General features: G+C 40.4%; 1 protein-coding gene across 2 annotated transcripts in view; it reads right to left on the bottom strand.

The window, feature by feature from the left end:
- The window catches only part of Smarcc1 (SWI/SNF related BAF chromatin remodeling complex subunit C1), a 109,215-nt gene that overhangs the window by 23,969 nt on the left and 66,454 nt on the right, over positions 1 to 18,792 (bottom strand). For both annotated transcript variants that reach the window (XM_075964571.1, XM_075964570.1), the window contains exons 22-25: positions 12,063 to 12,118; positions 10,554 to 10,668; positions 8,493 to 8,647; positions 176 to 310 (exon numbers count right to left, since the gene is read on the bottom strand). In XM_075964571.1, coding sequence (XP_075820686.1) covers positions 176 to 310; positions 8,493 to 8,647; positions 10,554 to 10,668; positions 12,063 to 12,118 — 461 coding nt within the window. The remainder of the gene's footprint in view (positions 1 to 175; positions 311 to 8,492; positions 8,648 to 10,553; positions 10,669 to 12,062; positions 12,119 to 18,792) is intronic.

Below are 18,792 nucleotides of genomic sequence, written 5' to 3' on the forward strand. Positions count from 1 at the left end.
TACAAAGCAGACAGAAACCCATTTATTTATAATCCCTGGTCCATCATATACAGGGAATGACAGAAAATCTAGAGAGACCATTGGAACAGGCCACCATTTTATCATCAAACTGCTATCTCTTAAGGCAGCCAGGGTTAATTTTCAAAACACCACCACACAAATTCCCCTTACTTACAGCCTCTTTCTCTCTGTCCATAATAGTCTCCAGCTCTTCAAAATGTCGAAGTTTGATTTCTAGTTTCTTCATCTGTGTCTCAACCAGGAGCGCCACCAGGGACTTGATTTTTCTCTCTTCAACAGCAGCCAGGTGCTAAGGGCAAAGACAACTCTAATTATCAGGTAATGAAAATGTACGAAAATGCTGAAGTTGAGATTTAGGTGAATAAGCTTTAGGACTCTACTTTGTTTCTTTCAAACATTTATTTTAAAATAAAGTAAAAACTCTCCTTGGTTCTATCACAGAAAACTTCTGGCTCTAATAGAAATAGAGAAAAACAATGCCCCCCACCTCTGACCCCGATGTTTTTTAATGGGGCCATCAGAACGGGTCAGTGGGTAAAGGCAATTGTTTTTACCTGAAAAATTGAGATAAACCTCCAGAGAATCAACTCCCAGAAACTGTCATATGGTCTCATACCCAAGAAATCTTAATTTGTTATAAAGTACTAAAGGAAATTCTCCCAGGGCACTTTCTTCTTATTACAGAGTCTACAACAAGGAAGATAGCTATATAGGGCAGGCTGTCTATCTGAATAAAGACTTCTCAAAGTTTTTTTTCTCGGTGTCCCAGTATGTAGTCCTGGCTATCCTGTAACTCACTATGAAGACAAGGCTGGCCTAGAACCCAGAGAATCAACCCGTCAACGCCTCCACCTGCCAATTGCTGGGATTGAAGGTGTGCATCATCAACAGCCCACACAAAGACCCTTGAGGAGCTGAAAAGAACGAAGAGGAGTCCCTCACATCTGTAGTCACCGTCTTTTCTGTGCTGTGATTTGTCCAGGGAAAATAAGTTTGTCTCTAGCACCACAAACCCTACTGCAAAGCTTTCAAATGGTAAGCAGACTGGAGCAGGGAGGACCAGAACAGCGTCCAGAGCTACACATACAAATACAAGAGCAGAACGGAAGTCACTTTGGAAGATGGCTAAATGACTCCATAGCCGAGAGAGTACGTTGGTAAACAGCACAAAAAATGCGCCACATTACACATATTTAGCCAGGCTCAGACTATCTGCAATAACCAAAAATACATTTTGCAATTTCTTTATCATTATCTGCAAAATTTTGTATTTATCTTATTTGTACAGAGTATAATAGTATGTACTACAAGTTTATCTTTTTAACCTCTTCATTAACTACAGAACCTAGGAGTTAAAATACAGAAGTCAATTAAGACAGGCTTTCTGGGAGGAATGAAGACGACTGATCCTATATCATAAAGCATGTTTTAAAGATTATTTTATTTGCCGGGCAGTGGTAGCGCACGCCTTTAATCCCAGCACTCGGGAGGCAGAGGCAGGCGGATCTCTGTGAGTTTGAGACCAGCCTGGTCTACAAGAGCTAGTTCCAGGACAGGCTCCAAAACCACAGAGAAACCCTATCTCGAAAAACCAAAAAAAAAAAAAAATTTATTTGCTTTTTTGAAACAGGGTTTCTCAAAGTATCCCTGGCTTTATTAGAACTCACTCTGTAGACCAGGCTGGCCTTGAACTCAGAGATCCTCTTGCCTTTGCTTCTTGAGTGCTGGGACAAGCACAACCATGTACACCAAGATTTTTTTATTTAAAAAAATTACATCTACATGTAAATGTCGGCTTGCTAGTCTGTATACTTGCTTTGTTTTTTTTTTTTAGATTTATTTATTATTTATACCATGTTCTGTCAGAAGAGGACACCAAATCTCATTATAGATGGTTGTGAGTCACCATGTAGTTGCTGGGAATTGAACTCAGGACCTCTGAAAGAACAGCCAGTGCTCTTAACCACTGAGCTATCTCTCCAGTCCTAGTGTGAACACTTGTATACAGTATTCTTGGTATCCAGAAGAGGAGATCAGAGTTTCCAGAGCTGGAGTCATTGGAACTTGTGAGCCACCCAACGTGGTACTGGGAAGGAAACCTGGGTCCTCTGTAAGAGCAATGTGTGTTATTAACCCCCAGCTACTGCGCTGGACTCAACTGCCATTCTTTTACACATAACAACAATGCAGTGTCATGAACAATCTGTGGAGACATTGAAATGAAAGCTGATATGTTCCTATACCTGTGCACTTAAATCTTTCACGACACACATTATGATCAAAAATATTCAAGAAAACTAAAGCTGGTTATCACTATGATGAGTACTATACTATGTAATTTATAATTTTGTTTAAATATATAACTTTTATTTCATTATTGAGCAAGTGTCTTGTGACTGCAGGTACAGATGAATGAAGGTCACAGGGCAACTTTAGGAAGTTCTCTTTTTGAAATGGAACTGGACTCAGGCCTGCAAAATCTTTTTATCCATGATGTCATCTTATTGGCTCATTTATTTTTAAAAAATAAACTTATGGACATGACAGAAAACTGAAAAGTTAAACCGGGCGGTGGTGGTGCACGCCTTTAATCCCAGAACTTGGGAGGCAGGTGGATCTCTGTGTTTGAGGCCAGCCTGGTCTATAAGAGCTAGTTCCTGGCCAGGCTCCAAAGCTACAGAGAAACCCTGCCTCAAACTTCCTTCTTCCTTTTTGTTCTTCCTATAAGAAAAACAGTCTCACTAACTTCTACCTATTCTGCGTGACTCTGACTCACTGCAAACTACAGCTTTTAGCAGAAAATATTCTGTCTCCCCGAGATTTATGTAGGAATGAATTATTAAATATTATTAAATGCACAATGTTAAAACACATTCCCTCAAATCTGAAGATCACATACCTGCAAGCTGAAAGGGCATCAAGAACGAAAAAAGATTAAAATTTCAGTAAAATTAGAAATTTAAGGACAAAACCCAGAAAAATATCAGTGTACCAAAAAGGCAATAAACAAGTTATAAAAAAAAAATCAATTCAAATGTGACTGTGTAGTTTTTTTGTGTCAGGCTGAGTCATTTGGACTTGTATATTGGTGCTTTCACTGTTTAGCACGTTTGAGCAGTCGTGATGGTGAAACTAGGTTCTGACATACAAACAGGTAACATTAGGAATATACATGTGTGTACATATATGCATATAATAACAAATAATAGGAGGCCATGAATTTGGAAGAGCAAGGAGGGGCATCTCGGAGGGTCTGGGGAGAAGAAAAGGGAGACATGTTGTAATTATATTATAATTTACCTAACCCCCCCCCCCCCAATTCTTGTCAGGCAGAGGTGGTGTATGCTTTTAATCCCAGCACTTGAGAGACAGAGGCAGGTGGATCTCTGGGTTTGGGGACAGCCTGCTCTACAGACGGAGTTCCAGGAGAGTCAGAGAAACACAGAGAAACCCTATCTCCAAAACCAAACAACTAAACCAGGCTATTGTATATACTCAAAACTCTTGATATATAATGAAATTAAATTTAGAGTCATGTACAGCAGCTAGTCAATGGAGAGTATTCATTACATGTTTCCGAAGTCAAGAGTTGAAAAGTTTTCCTTCCTGTTCAAGCCAACGAAGGTGAAGGACATGCTCTAGCAGATGCAGAGATCTAGAAAGATCACATCAAGGACAGTGCTAACTCTTATTAGGTGTGTCTACGACAGACATAGTAACAAACCAACCATGGGGATCCATAGAGGTATTAGAGGAAGCACGCAACTACTCAAAAATTGACTTAATAAAGCCTGATGTGAGCAGACTGGAGACACGCCACAGAAGATATATGGAATGCGGGAAAAACTCCGAAGAGATAAGTAAGGAAAACCAAGTCGCCACTTCACTGTCAGAGGTTTGAGGCAGGGATTCCAATAGGTAGAAGTAATTTCTCTTGACTCACACAAGGATGAAAGTGGACAGGGCTAACCGCAGATAAAACAGTCTAATCGGCCAACTTTTTCTTGGGTCACCAATGTACAGTAGTGTTAAACAGAGATATGATGACATCCAAGACTCAATCCATAAAGTTTAAGAACTCGTCAATCAATCCTTGTGACAGACATATGGAACAGTTATGATGGATATTTACACAAGGGGTAAGAAAACATTTTTCTGTGGCTCAGTTTTCATGAACTCAAATCAAATCCATGCTTGCCATTTTGGTCTGTATGGTCACTACTGAAGAAATCTGAGGCAAATATCAAAGACTTTGAGTGAAATGAATATATTATTCTCGAAGAAAAAAAACGAATATATCCTGGGTTTGAGATTTCTACTTTATTCCAAAGATAATTTTCAACCCCCTCTTCTAATCTCAACACCCAGATGGAAGGAAACCCAGAGGACATAGCCAAGTGTGGATACGCATGCTCAAGCTCCCACTGTCCTAGTGCAGACGTGGCCATCACAGCTTGACAGTGGATGCGAACATGGACGTTCCTGAAAGGATACAACATGGCGAGGCTGGTGAAAAGGCAGAAGTTACCCACCTCGTCTGGGTAAGAGCTAGATCCCGAAACTCTAATTACCTCTCCATGCATGGGGTGACAAACACCGAATAACAAGGCTGTTTATAGACACAGAAAAACAAAGCCAGGGTAAGAAAAACTTGGAAGGCTTAGTGAGGCTTTGCTAATTACAGTAATTTAAGTGAGTCCCTTGCCCCTGATTACCATGTAACACAAAAATGATTATGTGCTGTGAGTTGTATCAAATATAACTATAAGGCACTCAACTCACACGTGCAATGTATACAGCATGAACAATTTGCACATTTGTCACATTAGAGGGAAATTTGCTTTAATCACAAACACTGGAAGCCTCGATAATCACAAAACTCAGGAGGCAGAGACAGGTGGATTCCTGAGTTTGAGGTCTGCCCAATGAGTTCTAGGACAGTGAAAACTACACACAGAAAACCTGTATTGTGGAGGGACAGTACAGGACTAAACAGTGGACCAGATTCCTAGTTTTTGGAAAAATGGTTATGATGAGCAAATACAGATTGAGTGACCAACACAGCTCTTTACAGCATTCTCACCTGCACTGAACAGCAGGCCTGGGGATGAATGATATAGTTTGTATAAAGAAAAGGAAACTAATAGCCCCAGTCCCTGCTGTAGAACCAAATAAAGAGTCTAGAATTTTATTTTCTTATTATATAAAATATCCTAAAGCATAGGATGGAAGAGAGAGAAACCATGCTCCAGGAGGAAAACGGGTAGAAATGCTAGGTTCTTCTTTTTAGAACCACGAAAAACAAAGTAATTCCAAAGGATATATAAGGGAAGAGGCTTAAAACTAAATAAAAGTCCCAATCATATAACAATTCTGAATCACCTACTGAAGCATTTAAAATTTTAGTTGAGGGACAGATATCTGAACTATCAGTAGGTGGGGCAGGAAGGTCTTGACATGAAAGCCAGTCTGACCTACATCCTACATAGTAGGACCCTAGATTATGGATTTAAAAAAAAGCAAAAAAAAACAAACAGTAATTCTTCATTAATCAATATTTTCATAAGAATTTAACTTTTAAAAATTGTTATTATGAGATTACATTTATGTGAAGAAAAGAGGGCCTTTGACATGGCTCACTGATTAACGAATTGTGTCACAAATCTTAATGGCCTGACTTTGATATCCAGGACCTATATGATGAAAGGAGAGAACCAATTCTGTAAATCCAAAATCCTAAAGTCATCCTCTGATCCTCAAAAGCATACACTGTGACTGCACAATACACACAAGTACTTGCGCACACCCCCCATAACAACAAATAAATATAAAAATTAAAAATAAAAACTAGAACCAAGAGATAAGCTGGAGAGTATATTAAACATAAGGGACATGTGGAAGCTCCTGGCGAGCAGTAACATCAAATTTCTGGAGCTTGTAATGACTCTGCTGTCTCTTTAAGAGACAAGGCATGCCCACTCCCTCCAACACCCCCCTTCTTTGTCTCTCTCTTCTTCTCCTCTTCTCCCTTCCCCCTCCATAACCCCCTGAATAAATATCCAACCTCACTCTGCTCACTCTGCATGGCGTGCCTATCCATGTCTGTCTTTCGCCCACCCACACCACGTGTCTCCCTGCCTGGGACCAACCACTGCTCAGGGATGGGCGGCAGTCTCTGCCTGGGACTGGCTGCTCTCAGGCTACCACCGCTTGGTGACCTAAAGCATTTCTGCTGCCTGCTACTGCCGCTGGGGATCCTGCAGCATTTTTAATTTTTCCATAACAGAGCTGTTGCTGCTTACATGGGTGAAATCATTTATGAAAAATTCAGAGTTGAAGGCTTATCTCTCCCACTTATTTCAATGTAAGTAAGAGAGAGAGAGAGAGAGAGAGAGAGAGAGAGAGAGAGAGAGAGAGAGAGAGAGAGAGAGAGAGAGGACTTAGTGGTAAGAGCACTGGCTGCTCTTGCAGAGGACCCTGACTTGCCAGCACCCACACAGTGACTCACCGCTATCTCAAGTCCAGATCCAGGGGACCAGATAACCTGTTCTAGTGCTGCATGCAAACACACGATCCAGATACACATGCAGGCAAAAAAGCCATACATATAAAAGAAATGGAAAAAAACATTGCTGAGAGAACACTCAGCAGTTAAGAATGTGTCCTACTCTTCCAGAGCGCCCAAATTCAATGCCTCTGATCTCAATGGGACACCCAACACAAATGCAGTACACTCACACACACACACACGATTTTAAAAAAATGCAGGGTAGAATCACAGCACTTGGGAGACAGAGACAGGCAGGTCTTTGTGAGTTTGAGGCCAGCCTGGGCTACAGAGCTACCAGGATCAGTACCAAAACTACCCAGAGAAACCATGTATTGAAAAACCAAAAAATCCACAGAAAAACCCTATCTCGAAAAACCAAAATCAAACCAAACCAAACTAAACCCACACCAAATAAACAGACCATTTTGGTTGCATGCCAGATTAACTGGATAGTGGAGACAGGGCTATTACACACAGCACAAGAAAAGTCAGGGAAAACCTAAGACCAAGGAATCAAAGAGCAAAGCTACAGGTTTAAAGACTGAGAAAGGTAGGGCACTTTTGTAGTTTTCATATTTTATACCGATGAGGTAACCCCCAAAGACAGTGTATAATAAGAATTCAAATACATCTGGGTGTGGTAGAGTGGACCTTTAACCTCGGCATTCAGAGGAGGACGGGTCATCAAGGCTATAGTCACACCCTGTCTCAAAACAACACAATCAGAATTCCCAACAATTCAAATAGGAGATGATGCCCAAATAATCCGACAGGATGAAGTGGAAAAAGTGAAAAAGGAAAATTGTTCCCAACTAGAGAAAAGGAAAGCAACAAACTGGTACCTACACTAGTATTATGTAAGAACATGCCCCAGACTCCTAAGAAAGCCAGGCATGGTGATGTATACCTTTAATCCCAGCTCTGGGAGTTAGAAGCAGGCTGGAGTAAGATGGGTGAGAAAAAGCATATAGCTTATAAAATATCTTTGAAAAACATGAGCAGGAATATATATGCAGGATTTAAAGCTATTGTAATAAAAACCAGGAATGTGCCTAAGGTGTCTGAGTACTCCCATGGCCTGTGATGAAGACAACGTCCTTCAGAGGATTTGTATTCACCCAGGTCAGAGGTGCAAAAACTCTCTGCTATGCCTCACACCTTACAGCTCACACAGAGTAGTTCACAACAGCAGAGTGGTGGGAAGGACTAGGAAAGAACATCTGTATCGACATGGGAAGAAATAATCAAGATAGATGATGAGGAAAATTCTAGACACTGCTGGTCTTTGAGATCTGGTAAATTATAATGGAAGAAAACCACTCAGGAAGAAATGGATAATTTTTTTTTATTTTGTATATTCATCTTCAGAATGCTAAATTAACACGAAGCGTGGGAAAATAACATTTCCCAGTCTTCTTAAATACGCAGTGCAGCCGAGACCATGCTATAAATAGAAAAATCCACCCCCAGAAAAGCTGGCAAATTCAAGTAGAAAAAGCTATTTTAGGTTCTCTCTTTTCAGTCTGCAATATCATGATGAAGTATTAGAAACAAAGAAGCAGATTTTTGTCTTAAAATCATAAATATTTCAATTTGGTAAAAATTACTGCAATAATGGTCTAAGACGAGTTCAATAGGCAAATTAAAAATGAAAAGATAAAGGTGAGCCCTATGCCTTCAATTGGCTGCCTTCACAAAGCTAAAGGCAACAATGGATGGAAGGAAAACTGTCACCCCTTAGGACCGGATCTACTCAACACCCTCCTCCTGCCTGGGGATTTCTTAACCTAGAAATGCCATTCAAGCAAACAGTCATCTCCTGCCAGAGAGAGGTTCTCTATACTAAATGTTCCCAATTAACTAAAAACAATATGACCATTCATGGCTTAAGAGAGCACGGGAAGGGGCTGTTGGGGCAAACCTTGGCTTTGGTAGCAGCTGAGGCGAGAGCAGCTGCTGCGGCTGTGGCCACATTTCCCTCAGAAATCTCGTGTTCCACTTTCTTCTTCCCAGTATCGCTTTCTCTTTCTTTACACGGATCAGTGAGTTCCTTGGTCTCGTCATTCTCCTTTTCTTCTGAAAATATTTTTTAAAAAGCTTTATTACAAGTGTACTCAGGTCTCAATAACCCATCTTAACCACTTTTGCCACGATCAACTAGGACTGAAGCTACAAAGAGGTTTCAATGCCCTTTTCTATTTAAGAGTTTCAGTCGATTGCCCCTGCAAGTAAGTGCACACCTGTCAGGGATATTTTAAAGTGGTACACTTTGTCTTTGTGTCATCTTTCTCAGCTCTGTGTACATTTCCTTGAACATAAAGGTAAGTTCAAGGGAGCATAGCTTAAGATGCACACATTTCATTAAGCGGCAGAATGATGGGAGGACCAGCCTGAGTCTGGATGAAATCAGACACCAAGAACAGTCCTCCTCAAGGGGGAGACAGACACGATGGCTGAAACAACAGACAGAATACAGTGGCAGGAATCGGGCAAACAGACAAAGCGACACCCCAAAAGAAAAAGGGGAGAAATAGGACACAGACACAGAGAGACCAAAGAACTAGGGAATTTAAAAGCTGGTGAACAAATTGCTTACCGTCTATTGAAAACAAACATGTAAGAGCAGCTTCAAGAATAAGTACTGGTATCTAACTGTTGAATAAAACCCAAGGGCCAGGAATGTGGTACCAAACCTTTACTTAGTGCTCTGGAAACCTATAACATCTCCTCTAGAGGTTGGGACTAAAAGAGAGCAAGTACAGAGACTGCCTAGATCATAGAGAGACTTTAAAGCTAGCTTGGGAAACTTAGTAAGATCCAGCCTCAAAAACTTAAAAGTAAACAAACAACAACAAACAAATAAGCAGGACCAAGGATATGGTCCACGATACAGTGTGTACAGTGACCGAGACTCAATCACCTTCCCAACAGACCAAAAGTGAATGAAGCAAGTCCGCAGGGAGGCACAAGCCTGATCAGAGTACTTAGAAGGAAGAGGCAGGAGGATCAGGAATACAAAACCATCTTCAGCTCTATGTTCAGTTTCAGGTCAGCGTGGGCTATTCTAGCCACTGTCTCAAAGCAACAAACAGAAGACGAGAGCGAAGTGGTTAAGAGCACTGACTGCTCTTCCCAGAGACCCACAGCTCAATTCTCAGCACTTGAACACCAGCTAACAATGGTCTAGAATACCAGTTCCAAGGGTAATGCACATGTGCTACAAAGACAGGCACATAGGTAAAACACCCATGCACATAAAATCTTAAAAAGTTAAAAATGCATAGGAAGCTGAGGTAGGCAGATGTCTGAGTTCCAGGCCAGCATGAGCTACGTAGAGAGGCCCTGTCAAACAAACAAGCAAACAAACAAACAAGTAAACAAAACAAACCTACTAACAATAGGAAAAAATACTTTTCTTTAAAAATAGTATTTTAAAGGAGTATTATAGATTATTTAACTATGTGAGGTTGTGTTGCATTTCTTTATGCTCCGGAATATTTGTCTAACTATGTAAAGAGGTGGTATAGTTGTTTAGTGATGTAAAGATGTATTGCATTTTTAACTTGCCTGCCTAAGGTACTTGATTAGTATAATAAAAAGCTGAATGACCAATAGCCAGAAAGGAGTTACAGGCAGGGAGAATAAAGAGGAGGAATTTAGGCTCAGGGAAGAAGGAAAAAGAGATGCCTGGGGCCAGCCAGCAGCCAGGGAGGAAGGAGGAAAGTAGGACATACAGACAGAATGAAAGACAAAGTCCTGAAGCAAAACAGAGACAGGTTCAATTAATAGAGCTAGTGTGACAAGCACAAGCTACGGCTGAGAATTCATAATTAATAATAAGTCTCCATGTCTTTATTTGGGAGCTGGCTGACAGTCCAAAGAAAATTCCAACTACAGGGTATTTCTATACCAATAACCAGAACTTCCTCGCTGTCTGTGAGTCCCAGGCTAAAGCGCTCTCAGAAGCTCTGGCCCAAGTCACCTGGTTTGATATCCTCACTAACTTCACTATCTTGTTCCTTCTCACTGCTTTTTTCATTTTCTCCATCCTGGATTTTATCACCTTCATCCGGTTCATTTTCCACTTTGTTTTCAGCCTAAAAGTAGTAGAAAACAAGAACAGGGAATGAGTGAAGAAGTCCTTTAAGGAGTGAAAACATCGTAAGCGAACAACAGGTTTCACTACTTTTGCCAAAAACAGACTAGATTCTGAAGGGCCTAGTAAGGAAGACCTAGAAAAGAAACCAACAAACTCTGAGACGCATCTTTATAACCAATTCAAAACCTGTGTGCTCATGGGATAATACATCTCCCAGTAGATAACATTATTTATTGATGCCCTCTTCTGGCATCTTCAGGCATCAGGCATGCAAGTGGTACAGACATACATGTAAGCAAAACACACATATACACCAATTAAAAATAAACTAGATTAAGGCAGGGTGCAGGGTTCAGCACTCAGGAGATGGGCACAGGTAGAGATCTGTAAGTCTGAGGATAAGTGGACTACAGTGAGTTCCAGTCAGCCAGAGGTTCACAGTGCGACTATGTCCTAACAGAAACAACCCACAAGTTGGGTAGTGGGGGGTGGAAGACCGGGGGTGGCACACAGATCTCTGTGAGTTTGAGGCCAGTCTGGTTTACAAAGTGCGTTCAAGGATAGCCAGGGCTACACAGAGAAACCATGTCTCAAAAAACAAAAACAAAAATCAAAACCCCACCTACAAAAGAAAGCAACCCAAAATAAAAGAATTAAATGAAATAACAAATTAGAATAACTCTTTGATATCTGTAACACTGTTGTAATTTTATCCAACTATATTAACTGTAGCCTTTCCTTATCTATCTATAATTTCATCCAACACATATAATCAAGACCTTAAATCCCATTCATGTATATTCACTCACAGCAACTGACGTCTATGATATTCCGTAACTGATAATATACACACATCAAGGTCGCCCTTGAAGAGGTTGTACATTCAGTACCATCCCTATGAACAGGGACAGGCAGTGACATGGACACTTAGGTGACATTCACAGTCTTTGAATCCTGGCCCTCCATTTCAATCTTGCCAGTTTTCACTCTTTAAAATCTACCCCAAAGGCCAGCTCCTCATAAATTCTTTACTAAGTATTCTTCTGTTGGCAGTAAATTCTCCTAAAAAGTCATTTAGTATTCTGAAATTCTCTTCTGGTACAAGTATAACTTCCAGGTCCTACAATTCAATATTCACAATAAACAACTTTTGTATTCATACTCCCAACTGTGCCTGAACAGGGTACCAAGGAGGGCAAGGAGTGGACAAAACTCTAGCAAAGAATCAATGGAATTCAGCCTACATTAAGCTTAGCCAGAACTACACACCTTAAAGAACAAAACCCAGGGTGGTCCCCTGAAGGTGACCTGACATTATCACAGAATCTGAAAACCAGTAAACTGAAAAGACCCTGTACGGTTTTTCTGATGAGACATCTGAAGAGCCTTTACCTTTTCAAGCTGCTGACCATCGGAATCTGTTTCCATCTTTTCTTCTTCAGACCCTTCTACAAGTGAAAGAATAAAAGCAATACAGAAATAGGTAAAAGTCAGTGTATTATAGAGCATCTGTAATATGTATCTATGCATTGCAATTACTCAACCCTCCTGGTGGCAAAAGATTTCAAGCATACATAGCAAACACTTGATGGGGAAGGAATAAGGGTGTGAGAGTAAGAAAGATCATCAAAGTCAGGACAGTGGTAACTAAGGAGGGAAAGGCAGAGGAGACAGCAGGTTCAGTGCAGAGAGTCTGGAATGATGCTACTAATGTTTCTTCATCTAGGGTTGTTGATGGGAAAAGGTTTAGGAAATATACTATGCTCATGTGAATTTTCTGTACATAATAATAAAAGTTTTAAAAATATTTAAACATTTAATGAGTACATATTTCAATTGGGACCCACAGAAACACTGCTTAGTCCTGTATGTGCTGGAACCACAAGCGCACCTAACTCTGGCCAGGGAGACCAGAAGTCTATCACAGCACACAAGGACGTAACCAGTCTCTGCCACAGAAGTACGAATAATGGCACGAGCATCTTCTAAGGAGCCATGACAACTGAAGAACACCTGGTTAGAAGTGCAATAACAATGTACACTAGGCATGCTATTAACAGAATCTATCCTTTATATAACATGATTTAAAAAAAAAACAAGGATTTTTCTATTAGAATTAAGGAAGACATGATCTGATGTCAATGTATGTGGAGAGGGTGGAGAGGGAAAAAAGAAGACATTATAGAAAATAAATATCCTTTAAAACAAAAACAGGCAAACATTCTTAAAGGTAATAAGAGTATGTCACATTTTTTAACAAAAGGGTTTAAACCCTCTAAATATTGAAATTTATATTATCCCATTGTAAATGCAAGTATTTATCATCAATAAGAGGATTTAAACACTTTAAACAGCTTTATTAACAACATCACAAAAGCAGTGCTCAAAGCTACTGATTAGGAAAACTATTGTCTAGTTTTTGAGCATGAATACACCAATGTCTTTGCTTCCAAAGTAATGATTGACAAGCAGCTACTGATTGATACCGTCCCAAAAGCTCTAACCATAGTACCAGAAGCAGCACCAGATCATGCCAAGACCAGGACTTGAATGGAGCAATATCATCAACGTGTAACTGCTTTGGTCTAGCCAAGTTCAAGGAAAGAAAGAATACCTATGCTTCAATTCTTGTACAGGGCTGCCTCAAAACTTAAAATGTGGTCCTAAGACAGTGGCAAACTATGCTCATATAAGTAGCATTTATTTGGATTTAGAGAGCTTATATGGTATTTATTTATGCTTTTCTTTCTTTGATATAGCATCTCACTATATTGCTGTGGCCAAACTATGAAGACTAGTTTAGCCAGAAATCAGAGATCCTCCTCCAGTCTGCCTCCCGAATGCTGGGATTAAAGGTATGCTACACTGAATCCAGCAAGGGGATGTATGTACACATACATGTGTATATATTTTAGTGAGGGAGATATATTTAGGGTGACAAGAATTGGAGGTGGGGGGAAATGAGCAAGATACATTGTATATATTTATGAAAATTGCAAGCTGAAAGAGTCATGATAGCAGAGTATAAAAGATGACATGGAGAAAATGACCGTATGAGACACACGCTGTGGGATAATGATCTTGTACATGGAAAAGATCTGTCACTATTACTGGTTTAATAAAATGCCAATTGGTCGGTAGCCAGGCAGACTAGGAAGCAAGATGAGAATGCCTCACTGAGAGATGGTATCAAGACACATGTTTAAACACAAATAAGAATTATAGGTTAATTTTAGTTGTAAGAGCTAGTTAATGATAAGCCTGAGCTAACAGACCAAACGCTTTATAATTAATATAAGCCTGTGTTTCACAGGGAGAATAGCTGCAGACTGGGTAGGACAGAAACCTCTACCTCTATTTTACAGACACAAAGGGATGCTATAGCATAAATAAAACAAAAAGTATGAAGCTGACTATTAAAATAACACTAGTCACATCTCAGTATCTTTGTGTGTTCCCCACCCTCAAACTGAATACTCTTCAAGGTACTGCTTATTTATTTCAATTATTAAAAAATGTGGTCCAGAAGCTCTTGGAGCCTCCAAAGAAAAAGCAGTTTCCATAAAACTAGTGTTATTTGTGTTTCCTCATTCACTCTTTTTCACGTATGTGGAGTTGTGGTTTTAGAAAAACCTGCACGATGAGCAGCCACTTAAAGCAACATGTTCCTATGACGGCTTTAGATTTGTCTCTAACTTTAAAAAGGTGTTACAGATGAAGTCATAGCGCACACATGCTAGTTCAGCCTTGGAGGCTCTGGTTTCTAAAACATGAAGTATCTTTCAAGACACCAGTAAGTTCAGTCTTGTGAGGAAGAAGAGGAAAGGCTGTACTGAACTCTGTACATGGAGAATCTAGGTGTCGTTCTCCACATTAAATGTAAGTACCGCTCAACTAATACACAGTATACACCACATGACCCTGTCACCACTTTATGTTCTTAACTGCATCTAAAATTGTGGACTACTCTTTTCATATCTGAATAAGAATGTTGTATTGTGGCTACCAGGTTTATTTCCCACTCTCTGAACAAAGTCCTCTCCATTTCTGTGTCTTAGCCCTCACTGTTCATTAAAAAAGAGCACTTGCCTGAACCTGCTCTTGGACATTCTAGATGGCCCCAACATTCAGCTCAAACCCACTACCTTGGGAAGCATTCCTCAGTCTAAAATGACATCTACTCTTGCACTACTTACTATGCATAGTGTTCCTTGAATAATAATTTGTGTTTTTGTTTTACCCAGAAATCCTCCAATGCTAGAATGATTGTTTTTGAACCATGTACAACTGAACAAGAAAGTCAGTCTCATTAGACAATTCTATATGTTCTCTTACTTGACACAAATACTTCATAGCAAGAGGTATGGGTATGGGTGTGTGTGTGTGTGTGTGTGTGTGTATAGTCAAGAAAGTATATGGGTATGTGTGTATATATATATAAAGTCAACAAAGTGCCTAATTTGACACAATAATCTCCATAACAGAAATAATAGCTCCCCCCCCCCCGCTAAAAGTAAAATTATCAGAAAGTCACTTAAATCTTCACTAGTCCTTAATGGTTAAAAGCTCAATTATGAACTATTCATAAGATATTAGTCTGTACTTCATGCAGACTAGGCTGGCCTCGAACACAGGCAGTTCCACCTGCCTGTGCCTTGAGTGCTGGGAATTAAAGTTTCTAACACCATGCCTGGTTTGGAAACAAGTTTTTTTTTTAAAAAATATTTTTATTTATTTATTTATTATGTATACAATATTCTTTCTGCGTGTATGCCTGCAGGCCAGAAGAGGGCACCAGACCTCATTACAGATGGTTGTGAGCCACCATGTGGTTGCTGGGAATTGAACTCAGGGCCTTTGGAAGAGCAGGCAATGCTCTTAACCTCTGAGCCATCTCTCCAGCCCCATGGAAACAAGTTTTTAACCCTCTTACTGATCCATCTGGGCCTTCTCCATATAACTCTGAGGACTGACTCAAGGTCTGCTCACTCACACAGGCTGTATGATACAAAGACTCTTGATGATCATCCTGTTTGTCAAAACAACTCAACACGTCAAGATTCTGTAAAGAAAAAAAGCTGCAGACTCTAAAAACTTGTGACCAAATAAATATAAGCAGAATTTACAATAAAATATCTGACAGACCAGATCCTTATTGACTTACTGACCCCTGTTCATTCCATCCTCCTCGAGGAAGTTTATCCTTAAAAAAATGGCTACATCTTGTAAGATGGCTCAGCTGATAAACTGCCACCGACTGATAACCTGAGCTAGGTCCTAAGGACCCACAAGGTGAAAGAAGAGAACTGACTGCCGCAATTTTCCCTCTGTGCCCCTTGACACACAAAAAGTGTTAAGAGATGGGTGTTGGGAGAGGAGTACAGAGACAGCTTAGTGGTTAAAAGCACCAACTGCTTTTTCAAAGTATAAGAACTTAATTTTCAACACCCATAAATGGTGGCTCATTTCTAACTATAACTACAGTTCCAAGAGATGCCACACTCTGTTTCTGGAGTCCCCTGGCACCTGCACTCACATGTACATATAAACACAAATATACACAACTCCAAAATGAACTCAGGGACAGTCAGGGATAAAGAGAAAGACTATCTCAAAAATCAAAAAACTACTTAGATTCACACTATTATGCTAGGTATTGAATAAAACTATTCTTATTTTTATAAAACACATGCAAACTACTTAAAGGTTCAAAGAATCACACACTACCTACAACTTAATTTGAAATAAATGAACAAAAGTAACTTGAAAATAAAATGACATTTGTCTAAATACTTACTATGGCCATAGATTAACAATAAATTGCATGACAGGAAGGAAAAAAAACCTGATGTCCTCTGGCCTCCATAAACACAGGAATACAAGTATGTACTAACATTAAACATATCACACACAAAGACACATACACCAAAATAAAATAAAATAAAATTGTAAAAAGCTAGCCTGACAGAAATTGAGGGGACAAGGACAGATCCCAGAGCTCAGGCTATGTAGACTGGGGAAGGTCGGTCAATGGTCACTAAGCTCCAGTCAGTAGTTCTGGTGTGCCACTGCACACCAGGGTGATGGCAGATAAAAATGGTAACTGTTCATCTTGGAAAAACTCTGAGTTAGTGATAGGATTTTTCTTTTAAAGATTTGTTTGTGTGCCAGGCAGTGGTGGCGCACGCCTTTAATCCCAGTACTCGGGAGGCAGAGGCCGGCAAATCTCTGTGAGTTCGAGGCCAGCCTGGTCTACAAGAGCTAGTTCCAAAGCTACAGAGAAACCCTGTGTCAAAAAACCAAAAATAAAAAAAAATAAAAAAAGATTCATTTGTGGTATGTGTTATCCTTTCCTTGTGATATCTTTGTTTAGTTTTAACATTTGGAAATTACAGCCAAAGAATGACTTAAAAATTATCCTCACAATTTAAATATTTGGAGAAACACTGTAAATTCTTAATTTTGTGTGGTTTGGTTTTGTGTGTAATATGTGTGTTTTGAGACAGAGTTTCTCTGTGTAACAGCCCTGACTGTCCTAAAAGTAGCTCTGGCCTCGAACTCAGAGATCTGCCTGCCTCTGCCTCCCAAGCGCTGGGATTAAAGGCTTGCACAAACACTGCCTAGGAATTTTTCTTAATTTTGTATAAGCCCCTTTGTTTCTTTTTTTTGTTTTTTTTTTTTTTTTTTGTTTTTTCGAGACAGGGTTTCTCTGTGGTTTTAGAGCCTGTCCTGGAACTAGCTCTTGTAGACCAGGCTGGCCTCGAACTCACAGAGATCCGCCTGCCTCTGCCTCCCAAGTGCTGGGATTAAAGGCGTGCGCCACCACCGCCCCTTTTGGCTTATATCTACCCATAATTTATCCATTTCATATGTTATCTAATCAGTAATGAGAAATTAAAAGGAAAAGCTCATGACTGAAAAGGAAACGAATCAAGCCTACCAGTAGTGAATGTGTATGTAATTACAGTGTGTCAACACAGCAGGGTACTGCTTGGCTACCAAAGGAATGAAGGGGCTAGAGATACCGGTCAGATGGTAAAGTACTTGGCTCACATGCACAAGCTCTGGATTAATGTCCCAGCACTATAAAAGTAGGTGTGACTACCTAGGACAGAGCGAACAAGCTCTACCGGGAGCAGAAGACAGGAGCAAATCCAGCTCCAGAAGCCAACCCAGTCCCAGGACACTGTGGATCAGGACTGAGTCAGCAAACACATCCCAGAGTCAGCAATCTCCACCTGAGCAAATACAGGGGAGTAACCGTTGAACTAGTGACCAGAGCCAGAGACTGCTGAGGGTCCGGATGTGAACCTGGGACCTTCAAGGGAGTAGACCTAAGGTCAGAACCCCGGTGGGTCTAGGCCTGAGTCTAGGATCTCTCAAGAACTAGGCCTGAGCCAGGTCCTCTGCCAGTCTGGGCGGGAGTGAACCTGGCACCTCTGATGGAATAAGCAAGAACCAGATATCTCGGCATGGCCATGTGTGAAACTGGGTCCTCAGACGGAGGAGGCCTGAGCCAGGACACCTCTGTGGGTCCAGGCATTGATCTGGGACATCAAAGGGAACAGGCAGGAACCTGAACCTCTGCGGGTCTGAACGAGAGTCTGGGACCTCTGAGGAGTAAGCAGGACTGGATCTAAATAAAAAGTCCTCTCGCCACATAATAAAACACTAAACATACAGAGTAAAGAAAGACTATTAAGAGCTGCAAAGGAAAATGGTCAAGTAACCTACAGAGATAGACCTATCAGAATTACATCTGACTTCTAGTGGAGACAATGAAAGCCAGAAGGTCGTGGTCAAGTGTTATGCAGACATAAAGAGACTACGGACGCCAGCCCAGACTACCCTGCAAGCCTGTCAATCACCATAGAAGGACAAAACAAGATATTCCATGACAAATCTAGATTTCACCAATACCTAGCCACAAACCCAGCCCTACACAAATTACTAGAAGGAAAACTTCAACCCAAGGAAGTTGGCTACACCAACAAAAACACAGAAAATTGATGGTCTCATAGCAGCAAATCCCAAAGAAGGGGAAAACACAGATTAACATCACCAACAATGGAAACTAAATTAACAGGAAACAGCAATCACTGGTCATCAATATCCCTTAATG

This window comes from Microtus pennsylvanicus, chromosome 3 (assembly GCF_037038515.1).
Source record: "Microtus pennsylvanicus isolate mMicPen1 chromosome 3, mMicPen1.hap1, whole genome shotgun sequence".
Taxonomy (NCBI): domain Eukaryota; kingdom Metazoa; phylum Chordata; class Mammalia; order Rodentia; family Cricetidae; genus Microtus; species Microtus pennsylvanicus.